The sequence below is a fragment of the Megascapheus bottae genome, chromosome 2, assembly GCF_031878675.1.
Source record: "Megascapheus bottae isolate mThoBot1 chromosome 2, mThoBot2.hap1, whole genome shotgun sequence".
Taxonomy (NCBI): Eukaryota; Metazoa; Chordata; class Mammalia; order Rodentia; family Geomyidae; genus Megascapheus; species Megascapheus bottae.
In genome coordinates, this window is record NC_143510.1 from 27,441,758 (window position 1) to 27,467,025 (window position 25,268).

Here is a 25,268-nt window from a genome sequence, read left to right on the forward strand (position 1 = left end):
TGGCTTTTTTCTATACATGTGGTACCGAGGAATCGAACCCGGGTCTTCGTCCATGCTAGGCAAGCACTTTAACCACTAGGCCAAACTCCCGGCCCCCAAGCCTGTTGTTTTTTGTTTGTTTGTTTTCTTTTTTTGGCCAGTCCCAGGGCTTGAACTCAGGGCCTGAGTGCTGTTCTTGAGCTTTCTCAAGGCTAGACCTCTGTCACTTGAGCCACAATTCCACTTCCAGCATTTTTTTTTTTTTGGTCCAGTCCTGGCTTGAGCTCAGGACCTGAGCACTGTCCTTGGACTTTCTCAAGGATAGAGCTCTACCACTTGAGCTTCAGCACCACTTCCGGCTTTTTTTCTATGTATGTGGTATTGAAGAATTGAACCCAGGTCTTCGTGCATGCTAGGCAAGCACTCTACCACTAGGCCAAACTCCCGGCCCCACTTCCAGTGTTTTCTGTGTATGTGGTATTGAGGAATCGAACCCTGGTCTTTGTGCAAGCTAGGCAAGCACTGTACCACTAGGCCAAACTCCTGCCCTGAACCTGTTTATTACATCTAGTCTGAAGGTAGGAGGGGAATACCTAAGGAGCAAGGGTGCTGTGTCTCAGGTAGGCAATTTTGCAGGCTGAGATCCATCTAAAGACTCACCTTCAGGTGAACCAGGGGATGTGCTGAATATTAACATAACAATAGGCAATTTGAGGCTGTCAGTGTTTGATTTATCATCAGCAGGGCTCAGCAGCAGTGTTAAGGGTGTTCTCATAAGTGGAGTGTGATGTGATCATTACCACTACCACCTGATAAGCTCATTTTCTGTGTTTAGTCCTTGAAACAATTTCCCAAAGTTAGGTAGGCATGGGAGTAGACTAATACCATGTGACTTGTTCGAGGTTATATGGCCGAATTGGGATTTGAACTTGAGCCTGCCTAGCCCCAGAACTCTTCATTTTTTTCAACACAGTGGGTTTTTTTTTTTATAGTGTTCTAATTTCTGCAGCATTCAGTTGTAATAGTAGCATTTATTTTTTCTTGGTACATGGTGTTTGAACTCAGGGCTCCAAATTGTTTTGGCTTGCTTGGCTGTCATTTCACCATTTGATCCACAGCTCTATCCTTTCTTTTTGCTGGTTACTGTGGTGATGGAGTCGCCTGGCCTCCTCTGTTTGGGGGCAGGTTTCAAATCTTGGCTTTCCACATCTCACCCTCCTGAGTAGGATTATAGGTGTGAGCCACTATCTCAACTGCTTCTCCTCCTTCCCCCAACCCTGAGGTTTGAACTGTAGGACCTTGAACTTGCTGGGCAGATGTTTCTCCATATGACTCATGCTCCTTGCCCTTGTTTTCTTCCATATTTTGTTTTTGCCCAGGGCTGGCCTGACATAGTCATCCATTTACCAATGCCTACTGTGTGGCTGGCATTGCAGGGACATACCATCATGCCTGACTTGTTTTCAGATGTGGCATCTAACTTTTTGCTGAGGCTAGGCTCAAATGGCAATGTTCTCATTGTCTGCCCCTGAATGAACTGGAATTAGGTATGAGCCACCAATCTACCCCCCATCCCCTTTTTAAACTTTAAGTCAAATTTGAATCCTGCCTCAGCTTTCTCAGTGTTGTGTTAGGCATATAGCACCATGCCCAGGCACCTATCTTTTTCTAAATTGACACTCAGAAATTATTTATGTTCAGAACAGAATGGCTTCAAGGATTAGCCTAAGCATGAAACGGTACGGGCATGCTTAGTATTGGTGTGAGGGCTCCTGCTATATCTGACTGCTAGCCAGTTTGTACTAGAACTTCCAAAGAACCTTAACATGAACACCCCGTATTTTTTTTAGTGCTCCCTAGGTGCTCATGGTCTTTGATCTCTATGAACCAATAAAAATTGGAACCAAGAAGTAGTAGGCAAGAGAGTATTGATAGTCTCTGTAAATGATGACTTGTCATTTGCACCCAGAGCCAGAATTCTCCAGTCACTCATGCTTGGTTAAAGCCAGCTATAAAGAAAACTGGCTGGTTGAATTCTCATTTAAAGTCCTGAAAAGAATACCTATCTTACAATAAGAGGTAGGGTGACTCCCAAATTAGGAAACCTTCCTTCCAGATAATTGAGAGGTGCCCTTAAGTACCACATGTGGAAGTGAGTACCACAGTAGGGAAAAAAATAGGCCAAATTGTACCAGCACTTTCCACACAGAGGCAATACAAGACTACAACTTGGGTGGTACTTGATTGCCACAGAAAAAATGTCCATCTTAAGCATTTTCAGCCTAATGTACTGGAAAATTGCTTAACACATTTTTATATTCTATTAGAAACATTTCTGTACTAGTGAAATGCCACTCATTTCTTTTTTTCAGCAGCAAATCTTGGATGAACAGGGAAAGAATCTCATGGCTACCATTTTATCGTGTGGATGTGACTTGTATGTTCATCTAGAAAAAGAAATTACTGAATGTACACCGGTGCCTCTGAGGTAACCACAGGTTCGCATCTTGCACTAAACTATTAACCATTTTTGTCTTATGTTCTTTGGAATATGATTCAGAGACCAATTTACTCCCCAAGAAAATTGGTACTAAATTACCCCTATTAAGTTTTTATGTTGAAACAGTCTACCAAGGGTTGACTGTCACTCTGAGTGATTGCAGCAGTGACTGTCTCTACGCCAGCAGCATAGGAATACATCCACCCTGGAATGCTTCACTACCTTTGTTTTTGTCTTTGCTTGCATTTGGCTTGCAAACAGCAGACACAGGAAATCTCTAAACTTTCAGAAAAATTTGGAGCAAATCATCAGCTAGTATAAGCCATTGAGGCTAAAAATAACCCCAAATTAATGTGCATAAAGATTAAGTAGCTCTACAAACTGTTTGTTCCTAAAATGGTTCTTGCCTGAAAAGCATTTTGAGCTTATCGTTGGGGACAGAATTTCCTTATGATAGGATATAAGGAAGTGATCAGCTGAGACTTGGAATTTTGTTGTTTAACATCCAGATCATGAATAATAGCTAAAGAAGTAAAGTTGTCGGGCAGGGCAGAGGTATTCTGCTTAGAAAGTAATGACTTTCTACAAGCTTCTATGATTTTTTTTTTCCAGTCCTGGGCTTGAGCTTAGGGCCTGAGCACTGTCCTTGGGCTTTCTCGAGGCTAGAGCTCTACCACTTGAGCCACAGCACCACTTCCAGCTTTTTTTGTGTATGTGGTACCCAGGAATTGAACCTAGGTCTTCATGCAGGCTATGCGAGCACTCTACCACCAAGCAAAACTTCAGGCCTCTTCTATGATATTTCGTAGAGCAGGTTTTGGGCCTAGACATGTAACTAAAACTAAAAATGTTCAATCAGCCTGGACCAATCTCAGGTTATTGGATAAATTGTGAGCAAACATTAAGCAGCCTAGGAGAATATAAATTCTTTTTTTTTTCTTCTTTTCCTACTGTTCTTACACCAGGAAGGGCTTCCTCCCCCATAGTTTGTATGTAGTAAGACCTGAGATTTTCATGTTCTTAGTTTTATCCAGCCTGGGCCTGGAAGCAGTGTGGTTTTGATTTTTAGGTTGGTTCTGGTTTGCTCACATTCAGCCTGACCCACTTCAAAAGTTAAATGGAGTCAGGGACAGTGAGAAGTCTATAATCCTAGCCACTTGAGAGGCTGGGGATGAAGGATCTTTTGAGTTTAGTAGTTGCATTTGAGTCTGGAAGTTTTACAGATTTGTCTGCCTGAGCTGGCTTTGAACCACAATTCTCAGATCAGTCTTCTGAGCAGCTAGGATTAAAGGCATAAGCCACTGATTTGTGGCTGAAGCCAAACGGATGTTAAGGTTGTTTTGGGATTTATGGCCTGGTCTCTGGATCTTTGGGATGCAGTTACATCCAACATCCCCAGGGTGTTGTACTTAAGAAGAAAAGGAAGTCTAGCACAGTATTTATTCTAAGGAGTATTTATTCTTTGTTCTGTGAAAAGTCCCCAGAGGAAGGGAAAAGGGAGCTTATCCCTCCATCTCTTCCATCAGATACCTGATTTCTCAGTTTCTCTCCCCAGTAAAGACTAGATAAAGTGGTTATCTTATGACCTTTGCCATTCTGATTTCAATTCTAATTCCTTCTTAGTCCATTGCTTCCTAGAGAGAAAAATCTTCTGAGTGCCTTTCAATTCCAGTGCTTCTCTCTGGAAGGTTCCCCTGACTTCCCTTTCTAATTTAAGCTAATGCCTTCAGACTTCTCAGTAACCCTTTCTGCTGAGGCTGCCCTGCCCTCCATTCTATCCATAGGCAGTTGGAGCCAAGTGCAGTCCTTGTGAAGGGGTGATGATGGTGTTTGAACTCATAGACTTGTGCTTATCTAGCTATCTCCACTACTTGAGCCATAACCCTCAGCTCTCTTCACTTCAGTTTTTTTTTTTTTTTTTGTCAGTCATGGGGCTTGAACTCTTGGCCTAGGCACTGTCCCTGAGCTCTTCAGCTCAAAGCTAGCACTCTACCACTTGAGCCACAGCACTTCTGGTTTTCTGGTAGTTAATTGGAGATAAGAGTCTCATGGACTTTCCTGCCCAGGCTGGCTTCGAATTGCAGTCCTCAGATCTCAGCCTTCTGAGTAGCTAGGATTACTGGTATAAGCCACTGGTGCCTGGCCCATTTAATTTATGCTTATTGTACTGGTGGGGACTGCACATCACCAGAACCTTGCACTTGCTGAACACCTGATGTGTCCGATCACTGAGCTACAACTCTTAGCCAACATGAAATGTTAATTATGCCACATGATCTTTTTAATCTTTTTTTTTTTTTTTTTTTTTTTTTTTTGCCAGTCCTGGGCTGGAGCTCAGGGCCTGAGCACTGTCCTTGGACTTTCTCAAGGCTAGAGCTCTACCACTTGAGCCTCAGCACCACTTCTGGCTTTTTTCTATGTATGTGGTACCGAGGAATCGAACCCGGGTCTTCGTGCATGCTAGGCAAGCACTTTAACCACTAGGCCAAACTCCCGGCCCCTGATCTTTTTAATCTTATATTGGGAATCAGACACTTGTCCTTGCATGCTACATCTGCATATAAATCTCTGATCAAAGGTATAACCATTCCAAAGGCTTCTGCTGAGTCATAAGATGAGAGCATTTTCAAAACCCTTGATATGTATTATTAAATTACCCCTCCTACCGCTGGGCTCATTATGTGACAGGTAATAAGTAAATAATCGTTGGCTAAATTAACGCTTTCCAAAAATATTGGGCCAATTTATTTCCTTACCAGCAATGCATGAGCAGAGCCTTGTCCTGGTCAGTCTCCATCAGGACAGGAGTAATGATTAAAGCAGAATTTGGATTTCATAATACTGGCAATATAATAATCCGTTTACCTTAAATAAATGAAATCAAGTATAGCCTTGGAATCTTGAGATTCCCAGATAGTTTTGGCTTAAGGGTGTGTGAGCTTGTATGTGTACATGCACGCCCATCCTAGGGCTTCTACCCAGGCCTGGGTCCTGTCCCTTGGCTTTTTTTTGCTCAAGGAGAGCACACGGGGTACAGCTCCATTTCCGGTTTTTTGCTGGTTCATTGAGGATAGTCTCATGCACTTTCCTTCTTGGGCTGGATCGGAACTGGGATCCTCGGATCCTCAGCTTCTTAGGTAGCTAGGATTACAGGCATTAGCCACTAGGCCCAATTTTTTTTTTTTAAATCGGATTTTTATTAAGTTCCTGCAACATAATGGTGACTTCCCTGTTTAATAACTCTTGATAGGGTTTCTAATAGTATTTTCTCTGTTCACACCTGGGGTCGGGGGTTTGTGTTCCCGGGCTCGGGGCGGGAGGCTAAGGGTACTGGGTCAGTCGCGCGGGGTGACAGTCCTCAGACGGTACAGTTGGTTCCGAGTCTGAGCCCCAGGCAGCGTGTCGGCGCGGGCGCTAGGACCCGGCGGGCGGCCGGCGCGGCGGCAGCGGCGGCGTTAGGACCCGGCGGGCGGCGGCGGCGGCGGCGCGGGGCGGCGCGTGTTGACAGCCGCGGCGGTGGCGGCGGCCGGCGGCGGAGCGCGGCGGGCGGCGGGACTCGGCGCCTCCGGTTCCTGCCGCGCGATCTGAGGCGGCGGCGGCGGCCCGGCGGCCCGGGATGGCCTTCATGGAGAAGCCGCCGGCCGGCAAGGTGCTGCTAGACGACACGGTGCCGCTGACCGCCGCCATCGAGGCCAGCCAGAGTCTGCAGTCCCACACGGTGCGCGGCCGGCCGGGCGGGCGGGGGCCCCAGCGGGAACCGGAGCGGGAGCGGAGCGGGCCGGGCCGGGCCGGAGGTCGCCGCGTGCGGGGCGGGCGGCGGGGCGGCGGGCCGCGGCCCCGAGATCCGGGGCAGGCGCCGAGGCCCGGAGGGGCCGAGCGCGGGGACCGCGGCGTCCGGGCCAGCGTGGGGGGGGGTGGATCCCGGCGCGGCGGGGTCGCGGAGGTGGGGAGCCCCGCACCTCCGTGGGGAGACGCCCGGGAGTCGTGAGGGGACCGCGCGGGCCGTCGCTCCGGGTCCCCGCGGCGGGGCGGGGCGAGGTGAGGTGGGGCGGGCGTGGGGGCGGCGTGCGGGGCCCGGGCCCTCCGGATTTGGGAGCCCACTTGTTGGGGACCCCGCTTCGGGGCGAGCTTGCTCCGCCCTGCCCGGCGCGGGGACGGTAACTGCTCCGCGCGGGGCGGCAGGGCCCGCGCCTGAGTTCGGGGTGCGCTGGGGTGACAGGAGTCGAGGGTCCTCGCCGGGCGCGGCGCGGCGTTTTAGGAGGTTTGAAAGCCATGCTAGTTTTCATTTACTTGGTTTTTTTTTTTTTTTTTTGAAAGGTACGCAGTGCATAATAATTTACAAGCCATAAACCTTGCAAACCAGGAAAAACTGGAGCTGCCGGTCGGGGGGGACTTTACCAGGGAACTAGTGAATGGAGGGGGAGCGAGCCCTTACATCGTAATGTTTTGTCATGCCACCGAAGCGGATTTCCAGCTCAAAGGCTGGTTTGTTTACCATTGCGACGTGTTTGGGGACTTATCTGGAGGCGAAGGCCCCATAATAAGCCTTCTGTGTGTCTCTTTTTTGTTCAAGCTCTTGTGATGGTCAAAGAGATCTTTCAGTCTGTTGTATTAAAGTGGGGCTTTTTTTTGAACCTCAGTTTCCTCTTCCGACAGCTTTGCTGTGTAGGTCTTGGAAAGGATTTCATTTCCAGTTAGGAAAAAATGATGAATCTTTCTTTTTTTTTTTTTAAAGTGCTTTTTGGGGCCTGGAGTTTGGCCTAGTGGTCTACCACACGCATAGAAAAAAGCCAGAAGTGGTGCTGAGGCTCAAGTGGTAGAGCTCTAGCCTTGAGAAAGTCCAAGGACAGTGCTCAGGCCCTGAGCTCAAGCCCAGGACTGGCAAAAAAAAAAAAAAAAAAAAAAGTGCATTTTATTTAACTGTGCACATCTGTAGTCCTATTCAGTAGACGTGTGAAAAGGATTTGAATTGGTTAAACGTGGGGCTGAAATTTAGAACCAGGTGTCAAGAACAAGTTTGCTCTTAAGTTAGAGGTGTTTTTTTTTTTTTTTTTGGCTGTTCCTGGGGCCCAAACTTGGGCTGTGTGCTGTTACTGAGCTGTTTTGCTCAAGGCTAACACTATCACTTCCGGTTTTCTGATGGTTAATTGGAGATAAGAGGCTCGTGGACTTTCCTGTTAGGGCTACCTTCTACTTGCAATCCTCAGATCTCAGCCTCCTGAGTAGCTAGGATTATAGACCTGAGCCACTTGCACTGGGCCATGTCTGTCTTTTAAAGGTAGATTTTTTTTTTTGGCCAGCCCTGGGCTTGAGCTCAGGGCCTGATCACTGTCCTTGGACTTTGTCAAGGCTGGGACTCTAGACTCTACCACTTGAGCCTCAGCACCACTTCTGGCTTTTTTTTTTTCCTATGTATGTGGTAGGGAGGAATCAAACCCTGGTCTTTGTGCATACTAGGCAAGCATTCTACCACTAGGCCAAACTCCTGGCCCCTAAAGTTAGATTTTTCGTTCTTTCTTTTTTTTTTTTTTGTACTCGGCCTGAGCACTGCCCTTGGGCTTTCTCAAGGCTAGGGCTCTGCCACTTGAGCCACAGCACCACTTCTGTTTTGTTCCTATGTATGTGGTACCAAGGAACTGAACCCAGGTCTTCATGCATGCGAGGCAAGCACTCTACCACTAGGCCAAACTCCCAGCCCTAAAGTTAGATTTTTAACTGGGCTATTGGCTAATAAATCTTATAACCTGTTATAGAATGTTTTAGTTCTGTTTTATATTAAAAGTAAAAATATAAATGATTATAAATGTTCATAGGCTACTTCTTTCAGGAAGCCACCAGGGATAGCTCCTGCCCCAGGCATGTACTCACCTCCTTCAGTTGATTCTGTGATGGCTTCTTTAATTTTCCCTGTCTACCTGGCTGTGAGTTGAAAGCCAGTTCTGTGGATCTCTTGCTCTGGTATCTGATAAGATCTCATGTGTTTATTTGGGTGAATAAATAAATGAACTATAACTGTCACAAGGAGGTCATACAGAAAAGAGAAAATGTCTTCAAAAGGAGAGGGGAACTCTGCTCAGTTTTCTCCTCTCCACAGTTTTCCAATCACCTGCTGAGATCCAGGAACTTGAACTAAGCAAGGAATCCTTTTGAAGGAATCTTTGAAGGGGTCACAGAGGTAGCACCCAGCATAGATTTTAGTGGAGGAAGACCAAATGAATATAGGGAAAAAGCCAGAGAACCTAATTCTTGACTCCCCAACCTAAATTTCAACTCTATTTCCTTACAAGTTATGAGTTATAACTAATACAGCCCTTTATAGTGCCTTTTCATGCATCTACAGGATAGGACAACAGATGTGCATAATTTAAAAAGTGTTCTTTTTAAAAGATGATTATTTTTTCTGATTGGGAATGAAATGCTTTCAACAGTCCGAGCCCTCCACAGACAATGAAAGCAAAGGTGGTAGAACAGAGCTACACTTTCTGACAAGTCTGACGATCATGTGGGAGCTTAGGTTCCAAGGGCCCTTTCATCCTGGGGGTATTTATGTTCCCTAACTGGGCTGGTGGTTTCCAGTGCAAAATTGACCACCTGATTGTATGGTCACCTAGCAACTTTCTAATTATCCTGTTTGAGTGCTATTATCCAAGCATGAACACACTGGGTCTTGGGACCTGAATATGTTTTTTATGGTCCTTTTTTTTTTTGGTGATCTTTCTGGTTACAGACTTAACCAAAACCTGGCAGTTTCTATTCCTTGACTCAAATTTCTCCTCTAGCAATATATCTCATTTAAATTTAAGAGAGAAAGGACAGAGATGGTAAGAATGTTGGTCTGTTTCTTCTTGAGCAGTTGATTCAGTTCCTTGTGGTTCTAGTGATTTTTTTCCACCTTAGTTCCTGGGATGGACTTATTATTGTTTTAAAATGTTTTCTAATTTCCTCTTCACCTTATTTTAACTTGCCTCCCACTCTTGACTGCATCTTTTTCTGTTTGTGAATCAATGATTGTGAAAATCAGAACAGGTTATCTGTAGTGCTAACATGGAGGTCAGTGCTTTGGGGAGGTGATGAAGGATGTAATAGGGTACCATTTTTATTTAGAGCTTTTCTTTAAAAAAAAACAACATAATTTTAGGGTAGAAAATGGCAGTTTTTATAATTATGACTGAACACAAAAGACAGTGACTCACAAGAGACCCACAGAGACAGATGTGGCAGAGTTAAAAAAAACAAACCAAAAACTGTGGCATTGTCTTTCATAATTTTTGACTGCTATGTGTTCCGGGCATTTTACTGTAAAGTTTGAGACAGAAATGTTGCATCATCCCTGAACTTTATTGAGAAAATCATCTGCTGATGCAAACTTTTTGGATTATAAGTGACTTATGAGTAAGTATCTTAGAAACAAAGAGCTATTGGAGCTTATTTTGGAAGGTTGTAGTTATTAAAAGTGACATGAGGAAGAAAAGAGAAAGGAATTGTTTTCTGTTGGGAAGATGAAAGATGGCTTCAAGCTTGTTAAAGGGAGATAGTGCCTTTGCATTGAAATACTGAATCTCTAGAAGCTTGCTCCTTGGCTAGGGTTTTGGGGTTTTTTTTGGGGGGTGCGGTCATAGGGCTTGAACTCTGGGCCTGGATTCTGTCTCTGAACTCTAGCTCAAGGCTAGTGTACAGGCGTAAGCCACTGGTGCCTGACTTTCCTTGGCTAGTTTAAAAATAGTATGCATTCTTTGGTTTGGAGGAGCCAAGACCTTTGTATAAATCAGAGTTAGTCATGTGACATTGGTTCAGCAAGTCATTGAAACTTTGTGTGTGTGTGAGTGTGTGTGAGAGAGTGTCCTGGGGCTTGAATTCAGGGTCAAGGTGCCATCTGTAAGCTATCTGTACTTAAGGCTACACTCTACCACTTGAGCCATAGCTTCATGTCTGACTTTTGTGACAGTTCTTGGTAATAAAAGTCTCATAAACTTTCCTGTCTGTACTGGCTTTGAACCATGATCCTTAGATCTCAGCCTCTTGAGCAGCTAGGATTCTAGGCATCCATCTACTGAAAACTTTTTGATGTTTAGTTTTGTTATACATAAATGGGATATAATAAGTGCCTGCCAGGATTGCCTCCCAGGACAGTTCTGAAAATAAAATAAAATGACGTTCATGAAATACTTGTAATGTGCAGTCTTTCTTTCTTCCATCTCTTCATTCCCTGACAACAGATATGCAAAGGGTTACACGTAAAGTAGGCTCATTTCTGCCCATACGTCTTTTATTTTTTTGGCTGGTCGTGGGACTTGAACACAGGGCCTGGCAATGTTCTACTGCTTGAGCCACAGCACCACTTCTGATTTTCTGGTGGTTTATTTGGAGATAAGAGTCTCATAGACTTTTGTACCTGGGTTGGCTTTGAACTGCCATCCTCAGAACTCAACCTCTTGAGTAGTTAGGATTACAGGCCTGAGCTACTGGTGCCTGGCAGTAGTTCCTTTCTTTATTGAAGATGTTTTGCCTTGAGAAACAGAATTAACAGATGAAAACTTTAGGATACATCTGATTTAGGTTTTGTGAATTTGAGAGGGAAAATTTTGAGGGGTGGGGGATATATAGATGACGAAAGTATGAAAGGACCACAAAGGTCACCCAGCTCTTGACAAGGCACATCGGATGAGTAACTGACCAGGTGCATGACAGTCAGTGGTTCAGTGCCTGGCGGTGGTTTGAATGATTTTCTGTTTTAAAGGAGTATAGCAAATTCAGGTTTAAGAAATAGACCAGGCCTGGACTGCAAGGAAAGGAAGCTTCCATCGTAACAGGATGCTTTCAGCCTGTAGTCAGAGGATGGGGGGAAGGTTTGCTAAATAAGGAATTCTGGTAAAAAGCCACTCGGGTGAATTGTGAGCAAGTTGGGGAAAAATAAAAGAAGACAAAGGAAATACAAGTTCATGGCTGCAAGAAAGAGAAAACTTAGTCAATAGACTAAAAAGATGCTAACCACACTGAAATATAAACCAAAGGACATGGACAATTCTGAAGGAGGGCTGTTATCGGAAGTGCAGATCTACTTTTTTGCTGGCTGTAGTGTAAATAGCTTGTCATCTCAGTTTTCTTCTGTGGGATTTATCTGGTTCAGGGCATCAGGTTAAGGGCCATTTAGTCTGCATTTGGTGCATTTTGTTCTTGAGAAAGCATTAGTGATATCTGAGTTACATACATCTTTTTAATCTGTGGAAAAGATAATATCACATAGTCAATCTTTACTGAAAATGAATCTCTTGATTTTGAATTTTGGAAAGTTTTGATTTTTTTTTGAAACTGTATTTCTGCATGGTTTATATTTCACAGCATTCATTTAACCAGCTCCTATTTTCGCAGTTCTTTTTATGGCTTGGTCTATTGAACTTAGCTTCTTAACCAATGACTCCTCCTTTGATATATATATGCTTTTTCAAAGCTAGAGTTCTTTTTTTAATATATGTAGTACTGAGGATTTGAACCCAGGTCTTCATGCATGCTAGGCAAGCATTCTACCACTAGGCTACTCTTCCAGTCCCTGCATAATATTTTTTAAACCTTGTTTATATAGCACCAGAATGCCCATTTGAGCATATATCAAATAGGGTGACGTTGTCTTCAGAGCCTTATTTAATTTGGAGTCAGGGTCTTGCTGAGTCTTGAAGTTCAGTGCTGGCCTTGAACTCATGATCCTTTACCTTAGCCTCCTGAGTGATGAGATTACAAGTGTTGCAATTAGAGCCTGAAAATTTTAAGGTAATACAGTACTCAACATCAGAATCTCTCTGAGTTTCTCTTTGAGATGCTATTTGCACTTTTTTTTTTTAGAATTCCAAGTTGTATTGAATAGTCAAATTATTATTATTATTATTATTATTATTATTATTATTGCCAGTCCTGGGCTTGAGATCAGGGCATGAGCACTGTCCTTGGACTTTCTCAAAGTGAGAGCTCTACCACTTGAGCCTCAGCACCACTTCTGGCTTTTTTCTATGTTTGTGGTACTGAGGAATCGAACCTGGGTCTTTGTGCATGCTAGGCAAGCACTCTACCACTATGCCAAACTCCCCCCCCTCCTAATTTTTTTTGCCAGTCCTGAGGCTTGAACTCAGGGCCTGGGCACTGTCCCTGAGCTTTGTTTGTACATGGCTAGCACTCTACCACTTGAGCCACAGAGCCACTTCCAGCCTTTTCTGTTTATATGGTACTGAGGAATCGAACCCAGAGCTTCACACATGCTAGGCAATCACTCTACCACTAAGCCACATTCCTAGCCCCTTTAAATTTTGATTTCTATAGCTAGGTGCCAGTGGCTTATGTTTGTAATCCTAGTAGCCAAGGAAGCTTAGATCTGAGAACTGTGGTTCAAAGCTGGCCCAGCCAGGAAAGTCCACAGCACTCTAATCTCCAAATAACCACCAGAAAATTGGAAGTGACAGTGTGGCTCAAAGTAGGGCACTAGCCTTGAGCAGAAAAAGTTCAGAAATGGTGCCTAGGCCCAAACTTCAAGTCCCATGCCTGACAAAAAAATTCTTTGATGTTGTTGGCGTAGGCAAATCCTAACTGTATGGTAATTAGCTTGGCAGTACGTCTACATGTTTTTATTATAATTTGTGTGTCTGTATGTATGCTTGTGTTTGTACTGAGACTTGAACTCAGAGCCTTTTGTTCTTGCTTAGCTTTTTCCCTCAAGGCTGGTACTTTACCATTTGAATCATGACTTAATGTCTCTAGCATTTTGGTGGCTAATTGGTGATGAGTTGATCAAGTTGGGCACTGGTGGCTCATACCTGTGAGGCTACTCAGGGAGGCTTAGATCTGAAGATTCAGGTTTAGAGCCAGTCCTGTCAGGAAAGTCTTTGAAACTCTTATCTACCAGAATTATCTTCAATTAACTACCAGAAAATTGGAAGTCAAACTATGGCTCAAAGCAGTAGAGTGCTATCCTTGAGCAAGAAGAACTCAGTAACAACACCCAGTCCCTGAGTTCAAGCCCTATAACTGACAAAAGAGAAGAGAAGAAAGGAAAAACATCTTAGTTTCCTAAGTAGCTAGGATCACAGCATGAGCCACTGGTGCCCAGCTCCACACATTTTAATAAGGTAATAATAGTTATTATAAAATAGTAATTCTTTTTTATTTTTTTAAATATATTTTTATTGTAATTAATAAAAGGATTACATGATATTTGCCAGATAGAAGGTGCATTAATTCACATACATTGATACCCTTTCAAAATAGTAATTCTTTTATGGAAATTTAATCAGTTATTTTCTACAACTGTGAAAATGATGAATGCAGTCAGAAGGCCATAAGTTGAGAATTTTTAGAGATGATTATAGTTTATTTAAAAATTATAAGTATTTTTCATTTGAAGAATTTTTTTTTCACCTAATTATTTAAGGGCTGGTGAGAGTCAATCCTCTCATGTCTTCACTTTTGAACATTATCCCATAAGAAAGATTTCTTGTATGAGGAATACAAGTAACTACCTGGCTGTAGTTACTAGAGGGAAATGGGATTCTGGGGCTAGAGTTTATTTTATATGAAAAGATAGTTATGTCCCTGATTCCAAAACTGTGGAAACAGCCACACCTTTTGTAGTGATTAAGATCTTAAAATTGTTCAATGGCCCATTGAAGGTTAAACAAAATTCTTTCTAAGCAAGTGAAATTAGACCTTTGCCCTTCACTACAAAGCAGGTAGTAAATAGTTGCTTTTCAGGCTGCAAGAAGATTTTGGACAGCTTTGTATGAAATGAAGCTTTCAGACTGGGAATGTGGCTTATGGTAGAGTACTTGCCTAGCATACATGAAGCCCTGTGGTCTATTTCTCAGTATCACATAAACAGAAAAAGTCGGAGGTGGTGCTGTGGCTCAAGTGGAAAAGTGCTAGCTTTGAGCAAAAGAAGCTCAGGGACAGTGCCTAGGCCCTGAGTTAAAGCCCCAGGACTGGTAATAATAATAATAATAATAATAATAATAATAATAGTACAATAAGTCTCTATGTTCCAGGATTTGGCGACCTAGGAAAGGAGTGCTAGACCTAAATGTTGGTTTGCAGCACTCATGTGTTTTTGGGTTGGGATAAAAAAGTGGTAGACTTCTCATAGTTATTCCCTTGATCTGGAATTCATTATTGTTAGTGACTTGTTTTGCAAGCACCAGACACATAGTGGGGAGATTAAGGAGTGATTTCAGGACTGTGTGACCCATTGTTTGCATCCTGGGACTTTGACTCAGGACTGGGGAACAAGTGCTTGTCATGGGTAAATGCTTGAACCTTTTAGTGGATACTTTGACTGACCTTGCTGACAACCAGATTTGGGGGAAGTCTGGCTAAAGATTAAGGTACTAAGTGTTTCCTCTGGATTGGAGCTCAGTTGAAAGCAAAAGGGAATTTTACTGTCATTTTTGTCCTCAAACAATTGAGTAGTGATTTCTTGTTGGCTAAGAGGCACTGTTCTATTTATTTATACTTTTTCAAAGAAACAGTTTTCCTGGAAAGTTTATTTTGTTTTGAGTATAGCTTTATCTAAATCACCTGCTATATAATTAATTCTTGAATGTGTACAGTTTAATAGCTTTTAGTCCATCCACAGGGCTATAGATCTGTATCTACAATTTAGAGCATTTTCTTTATCCCCATAAGAAGCCCAGACCCCTTCAAGTTGCCATGCTGGAGAGTTCTATAACACTGCAGATTGCTACACTCTATAATAAGTGTAAGTTCTTCCGCTCTTGGGATTCACCTCTTCTTAGGATCTCATCAAAGGGGCAGCCATTCCCCATAAGACTCTAATGCCTGTCCCTGTAACTTCTCAGAACCTCCTGACCTTAGGCTGTAGTAAGAATCATTGTAAACTTGGAGAATTAGCTTATTTTAGTGAGACGTAGGTATCAAAAAATGCACTCACTTCCACAGACATGCTTCTTTAAGGACTGTATGCTTGGAACAATAGGTAGATTGTGTCCTTTTAGCAAACAAACAACTGGCTCTAGGTTGTACCTTGTGTGATATCTGTGCACAGATGACTTACTAAGAGTAGCTGAGAGAGGGCAAAGGGCTCTGTGCTGAAAAGCAGGGTGTGTGAGTCCTAGCCATGATTCTGCCTGCTGTCATAGCACCTCTGACCTCTGTTTAGACTATTTAAACAAGTCTGCCCACATTACTTTGACATGGTTCAAAGCAACAGGCCATTTCTCCTCATTAATTTAGTCCATGCTTTTTTTTTTTTTCCTGGTGGTGGATAGAGAGGAGAATGAATGGAGTTTGTGTGTGAATCCAAGATCTAAAGTCTAAGAATTACTTGCAGAGGTAAAAGGGAAAACAATCTGTTCTGCTGGGCCTTCTTGTGAAGCCTGCCCTTCTCCCTAGGGGCTCACTGAACTTTAGCCTAGCATACTTTCCTCTATGCAGAAGCAGAAGGGAATAAATAAAGCCAGAAGTAGGCCTGCTTACAAGGACCTCTAGTCTCAGGCAGAGCGTCTGGCCAGGAGACACTGCCCACTGATGCACTAAAGCAAGGGAATGGCAGAGAAGGTCCTTGCCATGCCATTTCTGCATATAGCAATTACCACTTCACCTCTTCCCTCCCAATTTGTGGTTAGGCCTGGAGTGTTTCAGCATTGGAGCACAGACATCGGATCTCTGGAGCATTCACATACACTTAGAAAGAGTCCTCTAGGTACCAGGCATTGCGTTGTATATTAAGATAAAAGAAAAATGAAGCAGAGAGATTTTGTGTCTGGTGGAGGTAGCAGGAAGTAGGATGTTTAAAGGATCCTGTGCCATAGTGAGTGTGGTCAGCTGTGTGGGAGAGGGAGGTCAAGTCTTCCTGGGGCCAACAAAGCATCTAGCATTTCAGAGAAAGTGTGTCAGTCCTGAGCCTCTAATCAATCTTGTTCTAAATTTTTACTGGCCTACTATAATGATCTTAGCTGAAAAACTGAAGAATAATTATTTCTGTTCTTTGAGGTAAAGGTGGCATTTGTAGGCTTTAGGAGTTTATGAGTTCATTGAGCAGATACTAATAGGTAGGATTCAGTTTGACATGACTACAACTATCTTGCTTATAACTACCATTTTGCCTGCCAGCGTCACCTGACACACTTCCCAGACTATATGACAGAGTTGCAAGGATAGTCTGTGAGTGTATTATATCAGCCACGTTGTTTGTTTAATTTACTTGTACATTGTTTGTTAACTGATACTGGACATGTTAATAGATTGTGTGTGTGTATATATATGTATATATGTATGTATGTGTGTACATAGATGTGTGTTGGTCCTGAACTTGAACTTAGGGTGCTCTTGGGGCCTATTTCTGACTTCTTTTGCTCCAGACTAGCACTCTACCTGTTTGGTGGTTAATTGGAGATAAGAGTATCATTGACTTTCCTTCCAGGGCTGGCTTTGAACCAGGAATCCTTAGATCTCAGCCTCTTGAGTAGTTAGGATTACAGGTGTGAGCCACTGGTGCCTGCTCTGGACATACTAATAGGTTTAGAGAAAACCCAGAAACATTCCAATTGGCACAAACCACTTTGATCTCTCCCTTTTAACTTGAGATTTGGTGATCTTACTGTCCTGGTCCCACCTAAGACACATCCTGTCCATAAGCTCCTAGCTAACTGTACTTGTTCTATTTTAGATCTGTCTGCCTCTTTCAGGAGTCTCCTTGGTTCAGGCAATCCTTCTGTCCCATTGACCATAGGCATGTGCCATAGCATCCAGTCTTTGTTTCTTTTTATTCCACTATATGGATGTGCCATGCTTCATTATCCATTCAACCCCCCAAGTAGATAATTTGGGTTGTTTTAAGTTTAAGGCTATTATGATAAGAGTTTCCATGAATATTTGGGTAAATTATTTGTGGAGATATGTACTTTCATTTCTCCTGAGTAAATAATTATGAGTCTGTGTTCAGCTTTCTAAAAAATGTATCAGACTTTCTTAGATTTTCATGTCATCTTCATGGTGCTGATTTATATTTTGTTATCATTCCCATTTTTCAGTTGGAGCAAATGAGATGCAGAGCCATCTTCAAGATGACTTCTCAAGGCCTGCAGAGTAATAGGCCTGTTTGATGGCTCTTCTTTGCCTATACCTAGAAGAAAAGTTGGAAGTGTTCCTTTGAAGCACAGAACCAATGACTTGAGTGGCCATTTTTTGAAGTATGGTGTGTATCTATAATTACAACACCTTGTAGAAGAGTCTTGGTGTAGGTACAATAGACACATCTTGCTTGTTACTACTATTCTGGAGAGCACAAGTATATACATGATCAAATATAGACATAAAAACCATAATGGAGGTTGGGTGTGGTGTCTCATACCTGTAATCCTAGCTACTCAGGAGACAGATCTGAGGATCATGGTTCAAAGCCAGCCCAGGCACTAAAGTCTGTGAGATTCCTCCAATTAACCACCAGAAAACTGGAAGTTTCTCTGTGGCTCCAAGAGCAGGGCAGTAGCCTTGAGCTGAAGAGCTCAGGGACAGCGCCCAGGCCCAGAGTTCAAGTCCCGCAACTGACAAAAAAACCCAAAACAAAACATTGGCTAGGAGTTTAGCCTAGTGGTAGAGTACTTGCCTAGCATATATAAAGATTTGTGTTTGATTCCTGGGTATCATCTACATAGAAAAAGTTGGGAGTGATGCTATGGCTCAAGGAGTAGAGCTCTATCCTCGAGTAAGCCCAAGGACAGTGCTCAGGCCCTGAGTTCAAGCCCCAGGACTGGCCAAAAAAAGCCAAAACATAATATTCCAATGTATTGTTATACAAAGAGTTCCATGTTATATTACATAGGGAAAAAGTCTTACCATCTTATGTTTAGTACACCTTTTGTTGTGTGTGCATCTGTGTGTATATTTGTTTTGTGCTTGTCCCAGACCTTGAACTTATCCTCTTGTCCTCTTATCCTCTTGCTTAGCTTTTTTGTTCATGATTTGTATCCTACCACTTGAGCCATACCTCCAGTTGAGCTGTACATGTGCTTCTGATGCAGGATCTTTTTTCATTAAAAAAAAAAAAAAATAAGGGCCCAGGTTGGCCTAAACTTGCATTCCTCCTTCAGCCTTCTAGGGGTGGTAGTATACTTTTATCTTCATAAATGTCTATACATGAAAATAATGTATAATTACACTGCTCAGTATTACAGCCACCAGATTCTTTAGGTTTTGTTTTCTTTTTTGGGGGGGGGGGTAGTCCTGGGGCTTGAATTCAGGGCCTAGGCACTGTCCCTGGGCTTCTTTTGCTCAAGGCTAGTGCTCTACCACTTGAGCCACAGTGCTACTTTTGGCTTTTTCTGTTTATATGGTACTAAGAAATTGAACCCAGGACTTCATACATGCTAGACAGGCACTCTATCACTGAGCCACATTCCCAGCCTAATTCTTTAGTTTGAATATGTGGCCCTGGCTGGACTTGAACTTGAAATTCTCCTGGGTTCTGCCTCCATCACCTCCAGTGCTGGATCTTATGCTTGGTTTAGATATTTTAATTTAATAAAATTAAATAAAAAATCAGTCCTTTACACTAGCCCCATTTCAACGACTCAGTTCTATGTGCGCAATAGCTGCCATATTGGATATCAGATCACAATTGTCCACAGCTACCAAACTGGTTGAGAAAGCCAGAGAGAAGGTAGCTAGCCCCATGACTCAGGATTTTGTAAACACTCTGAGCATCTATCTCCATGACTAACATCAAAGTACAGGAAGTCCCTTGAGATGCAGCTGTTGTTGCCTATGGTGACTTAGTGGGAATATAGCGGGAAAGCCAAGCACCTCAGTAAGGATCCTGTTCTGTGTTTGTATAGCTGAAATTAACTGGCATTCAGGTGGCCGTATAGGACATTGTGGCATTCTGAGATGGTGTCCTATTCCTGCATCAACTCTGATTCCCAGGGCTGGCTTCTGGTCCTCACTGTGTCTGTCACTCTCCCAGTTTCTCCTGACTTGATAGTCTGATTCTGCCTGCCCTGCTGACCTTTGTTCACATGATGTGAACAAAGGCATAAAAGAACCGGCTTGGTCTGTGGCTCAATCCATTTTCCCCATTTACTAGCTGTGTGGCCTGTTTAAAGCATTTACCATGACTGAACTTTGGGCTTGTTGCGAGGTGGGGTGAACTGAGGGTAGGAGGTAGTGAGCCACATTGGCTACTGCTTTTGAGGAGGCAGATGGCAATGTGGCTGGACAGCTGGCGTGAACAGCGCACTGACGTATACGCTTGCTTATGAAATTGGAATTTGTGTCTCAGGAGGAAACTGAAATGTTCAGGCTAGGTGGAATTGACTGAGGTGTAGTCAGCTCTCATCCTTCATGTTGGTGACCATTATTAAAATCAGTAGGGACTGGGCCAGCTGCTGGTGGCTCACACCTGTAATCCTATCTACCCAAGAGGCTTGGATCTAAGGATTGCAGTTTAAAGCCAGTTAGGGCTAGTAAGACTGCGAGGCTCTTACCTCCAGTTAACAGCCAGAAAACTGGAAGTGGCACTGTGGCTCAAAGTGGTAGCCTTGACCAAAAGGAGCTGAGGGACAGTGCCCAGAGTTCAGACTCTATGACAACCCCCCCCCCCCCCCGGAAACAAAACAAAACACTACTCAGTAGGGACTCCTTTAGCTTCACTTCCATCCATAATGTAAAACTTGTTTTTCAGCCCTGATTCAAGAAGAAAAATTAACTTTATTTTTATCTTTCTGTTTTCCCAGTCTTCCCAACAGTAAAAGTGCTGATAGGTACTAAAATGACCAAAATAACCTCATTAAAGTAAAAGAGGGACCAACTGCACTTATCACTGGTAACATCAGGGTCCTATCCAAGCTCAGGTATTCTCAGGTTTTTTGTTTTTGTTTTTGTTTTGCCGATTATGGGGCTTGAACTCAGGGCCTGAGCACTAGCTTTGGACTTTCTCAAGGCTAGAGCTCTACCACTTGAGCCACAGCACCACTTCCAGCTTTTTTCTACGTATATGTTACTGAGGAATCGAATTTGGGCCTTTGTGCTTGCTAGGCAAACACTCTACCACTAGGCCCAACTCCCAGCCCCATAAGCTCAGATATTCTCAATCCTTATCACAGAAGACTCCTTAAAGTAGCATGTTTTAAATGATGTGTGTAGTATACTAGCCCCTACTCGCCACTCAGGATGGAAACCCAGGCCTTGGACATACCAGGCAAGTGCTCTATCCACTGAATTATACTTCTAGCTAGCAAACCAGCTAACTTCCTAAAAAATACTGTGTCCAGAGTCGGCAGAAACTTGTGACAACAAATGCTGGAGTACTTTATTTAGATTCAGAGGGTAATGAGGTTTCCTCTATTCAATGATGGCTGCTTTTGACTTTTTTTCTCGTGTACTCCTAAATGGTGCTACTACTGGCTTCTGTGCATGCTGATTCAATGTGCTATGATATATTCAACCATAGATACTTCATTTATTCATTTTATTTATTTATTTATTTTTGGTTGTGAGACTTGAAGTCTGGGCCAGGGTGCTGTCCCTAGCTCTTCGGCTCAAGACTACTGCCCTACCACTGGAGCTACAGCACCACTTCTGGTTTTCTGGTGGTTAATTAGAGATAAAAGAGTCCCACAGCCTTTAATGCCCCTGCTGGCTTTGAACTGTGATCCTTAGATCTCTGTCTCCTGAGTAGCTAGGATTACAGGCATGAGCCACCATGCCCCACATCAATCACAGACACTTTATGTTGGTTATTTTCTTATCAGGAAAGAAAACTAACCAAGCTGGCCATTGGACTGGCTGTACTTAAATATGCTATCTCATCTAATATTCACAACCTCACTACTGGAAAGGTGTCCTTTTGCATAAAAACTGAAGTGCAGAGAAGTTAGGCTAGAAAACTAGTGAGAGGCTGTTGGCTTTTGTGTCTTTGGATTGGAAAGCCTTCCTATGGCCTTGTGGCTATGGTATAAAGGTGGGCTGGCACCTTATAGCTAATCATCAGTGACCAGCTTCTCCTCAGCTCTAGGACTTCAGGTGGCCTGACTTAGAGGCAGACAAAAGGAGTCTGTAGAAAAGATGACTCTAGCAGGGAACACTGCACCCCTCAGCTGGTATTCAGGTCAGTACTAGCAAAGAGTATGAGGGATCGGCCACCTTAAACACCAAAGCCCACAGAAAAATCATGGTGAACAGATCACAGTTTGAATGTTTCTAATTGTCTCTTCTAGCTAGTTAAGTAGGGGGTAGGTAGTACTTAATCTTAAACATTGCATCCATTTTTACAGTTGTAGGGCAGTGAACAATTAAGCGAAGGTTATATTTCATTTAAGCCTTTTTGAGGTTTTGTTTTCTGCTTTCTGTTTTGATGTATAATACAGTTTATGGGGCCACATTTTAGTCAACTTTTCTTTGACATCCTTTAAGAGTCTTTGTACTGTAGACTATCATAAGGCTGGTTAAATGCCATATCTAAAGGCTAGGTGATGCCATAGTGCTAGTGCTTGGGAGGCCAGAGGCAGGAGGATCATGACTTTGAGGCCAGTTGGCACCAGCAAGTCTCTCACTTGGGGGAAAATTAAAAGGTCATATGTATTTTGTAGTCATGCCTAAGTCAAAGGAGTTTGGAGTACTTCTTTTTCGTGTTTGTAGTCTGTGTGAAATCAGCTGTCCTGCTAGGAGGCAATCCCATAGAAAAGAACGTGGACTTCAAAGGAAGAAAGCATGCACTTTTGTCTCACTGTAGGGTTCAAAGTGTGTCTGTGATATGTTTCTTTTCTATTTTGTGAACAGAGCAAAATGCAAGGAATTGTGTTGCAAAAACAAGCTGGCACTGGGCACATGTGGCTCATGTCTAGAAACTGAGATCTAAGGATCACATATTAAAGGCAGCCTGAGGCAGAGAAGTCATTGAGAATCTATCTTTAATCAGCAAAAAGCTGAAGTAGAGGTGTAGCTCAAGTGGTAGAGTACCAAGACAGTGGAAAAAGCTGAGAACATGAGGCTCTGAGTTCAAGCCTCAGTACTGTCACTTAAAGAAAAAAGCCATATGGGAACTTTTACTTTGCATAAAATAAAGCGTATAGTTGCTTTTTACCAGTTCGGTTTAAAAATGAAAATTATTTTTTGGTGAGTGGAAGGAGATGCACTTGGTTTCACTCACCCACCAGAATTTTTTTTTAAGATACTGATGATCCTTCAGGTGCTTTTTTGAATCTTTAAGTTTTGTTTGGTGAGCAGGTTTTTTTTTGCATATTATTGAGCTGCATAGCATTGAGAGAGAACAAAGGTTCTAGTGTTAAAAATCTGCAGTTGAAACAGTGATTAATAATGAATATTTTGCAGAGCAAGAAGTAATCATTAATTCTAAGTGAGCAACTAGGCAGGTGGCCAGTAAGATGAGCAGAAAAGTCTTAAAGCTGATTCTATAATGAGAATTTCCTCAGAAACCTACTGTTCTGGAGTAAAGCTGCCTCCTGCCTGTGAACAGCTGTTGTGCTGTGTGATACTGTGATTATATCTTTTTTTTTTTTTTTTTTTTTTTTTTGGTGCCAGTCTCAGTCAGGGCTTATACTTTGGGCCTGGGTACTATCCCTGACTTTTAGTTCAGAACTTGTGCTCTACCACTTGAGCCATAGTTCCACTTGTGGCTTTTTGGTGCTTAATTGGAGATAAGAGTCTCACAGACTTTTCTACCTGGGCTGGTTTCTAACCATAATCCTCAGATCTCAGCCTCCGAAGTAGCAAAGATTACAAAAGTAAGCCATTGGCACCCGGCTTGAACATTAATTCTGTTTCGTTACTGTTGTTGTTGACTGTGGGGCTTGAACTCAGGGCCTGAGCATTGTCCCTGAGTTCCTCTGCTCAAGGCTAGGGCTGTACCACTTTGAGCCACAGCACTACTTGCAGATTTTTGTTTGTTTGTTTGTTTTGCTTTTTTGTCAATTGTGGGGCTTGGGCTCTGGGTCTGGGCATTGTTCCTGAGCTCTTCAGCTCAAGGCTGCTGCCCTACCCCTTGAGCCACCACGGTGGCGTCACGTCTGGTTTTCTTGTGGTTAATTGGAGATAAGAGTCTCTCGGTCTTTAGTGCCCAGGCTGGCTTTGAATGGCAATTCTCAGATCTCAGCCTCCTGAGTAGCTAGGATTACATGTGTGAGCCACCCGTGGCAGCTGAACATGAATTCTTATAGAATTAAGTCTGAGTTTTCCTTTGTTGTAACAAAATACCAGAGAAAATGAACTTACAGCAGGAAAAACTTATTTTGAGTCAGGCTCAATTCATGATCACTTGGCCCCTGTGGCCTCCCACTACCTCTCACAGGCTGGAGCTGATGACTACTCATGCCTTGAGGAAAGAACCCAGAGGAATGCACACATAGTGCATCAGAAGATGGATATGGAGACTATGAACTGGAAAAGAAGTGGAACAGGCCATCTGAGAGCTCATGATATCTCTGCAAACGGAGTATCAAGCCCTCCCAGGGCTTAGCAAGAAAGGCAGTGAATATATGTATGACAGGGTGGCAGGGTCTTTTGGCCACTCAGAATTTCTACTCCACACATGTGTCTCTCTCTACAGATAACAAATATCTTGTTAGTCCTCCTTCTCAGACCTTTCAGTACTCGACTGCTGACCATTAAAATTGTTTATAGAAAAAAATACTATTTGACTTTATCTAGCTATAGGTGCATAAGCTTCTTCCTTCCCCAGGGTACATGTATTCAGTCATAAAATAGCTGTCAGCAGTTATTTCCTGTACTTCTGTGGCCTCACATTGTAATGGATATTATCTGGAACATGATGTAGTATGTGATTTAGTCCTTGTAGAACTTAATCCAGTTGGAGCGATCCATTTCTTCTAAACATAGTATAAAAATACCAGTAACATATTTGAAAAGCTGAGCTTCTCAAGTTTTGAATAAGTAGAATAGAAAAGCGAGTACAGTTAAGATGAAGATAATTAGAAGATAAAGTTTGACAAGGCTCACACTTGTAATCATAGCTTCATAGCTACTCAGGAGGCTGAAATCTAAGGATTGCAGTTTGAAGCCAGTGTGGCAGAAAAGTCCATGAGTCTCCTGAATTCAAGCCCCACTTATAGCAAGCACTTCCCCCTCCAAATAAATAAATAAATAAAATCTGACAAGGGCTTGAATTAAAAAAAAAAAAGATTAGGTCAGAGTAATTAGGAGGTAGGAAAATGTGGAAGCCAGGCTAGGGAAGTTTGGAATTATCCATTAGCCGTGGAAGGTTCTAGAGCAAGGAGGTAGCATGGAGGCAGATCCCTAGCAAAGTCACTTGCTTATAGTGAAAGTGCCGGTTGAAAGTAGGTCTGGGGGGCCTCCAGGAATTTAGCCTAGTGGTAGAGTGCTTGCTTAGTAAGCACGAAGACCCAGGTTCCATTCCTCGTCCCACATACATAGAAAAAGCCAGAAATGGTGCTGTGGCTCAAGTGATAGAGCTCTAGCCTTGAGAAAGACCAACGACAGTGCTCAAGCCCTGAGTTCAAGCTCCAGGACTGGCAAAAAAAAAAAAGAAAAAAGAAAGTAGGTAGGTCTGGGGGAGTGAACCCAGCAGGGTGTGGCTGGAATCAAACAAGCTTGCCTTCTATCTTAAATAGGCATGTAGCCTTAAGAGACTCAGTTTTCTTGGCTGTAAAATGAGGTCAGTGGTTCTTCACTGGTCACCTCAAAGATTGTTGGAAGATGATGTGAGTGGTGATACAGTGCCACTGTGAGCTAATTTTGAGACTTCATTTAAGTACACAGTATACCCAACAAGACAGACAAGCTGAACTCCAAGGAAGAGGCA

The 25,268-nt window shown here is 43.0% G+C and overlaps 1 protein-coding gene across 13 annotated transcripts in view; it reads left to right on the forward strand.

The window, feature by feature from the left end:
• The first annotated feature begins 5,982 nt into the window (after positions 1-5,982).
• Pxk (PX domain containing serine/threonine kinase like) overlaps positions 5,983-25,268 on the forward strand; it is a 73,534-nt gene continuing 54,248 nt past the window's right edge. For 10 of the 13 annotated variants that reach the window (XM_090322978.1, XM_090322986.1, XM_090322993.1 and 7 more), the window contains exon 1: positions 5,984-6,197. In XM_090322978.1, the coding sequence (XP_090179104.1) occupies positions 6,096-6,197 (102 nt within the window). In that variant the 5' untranslated portion in view covers positions 5,984-6,095. Of the gene's footprint in view, positions 6,198-17,579; positions 17,670-25,268 lie in introns of those variants that run through there. The other 3 variants (XM_090323072.1, XM_090323080.1, XM_090323001.1) reach the window with 2 other exon arrangements.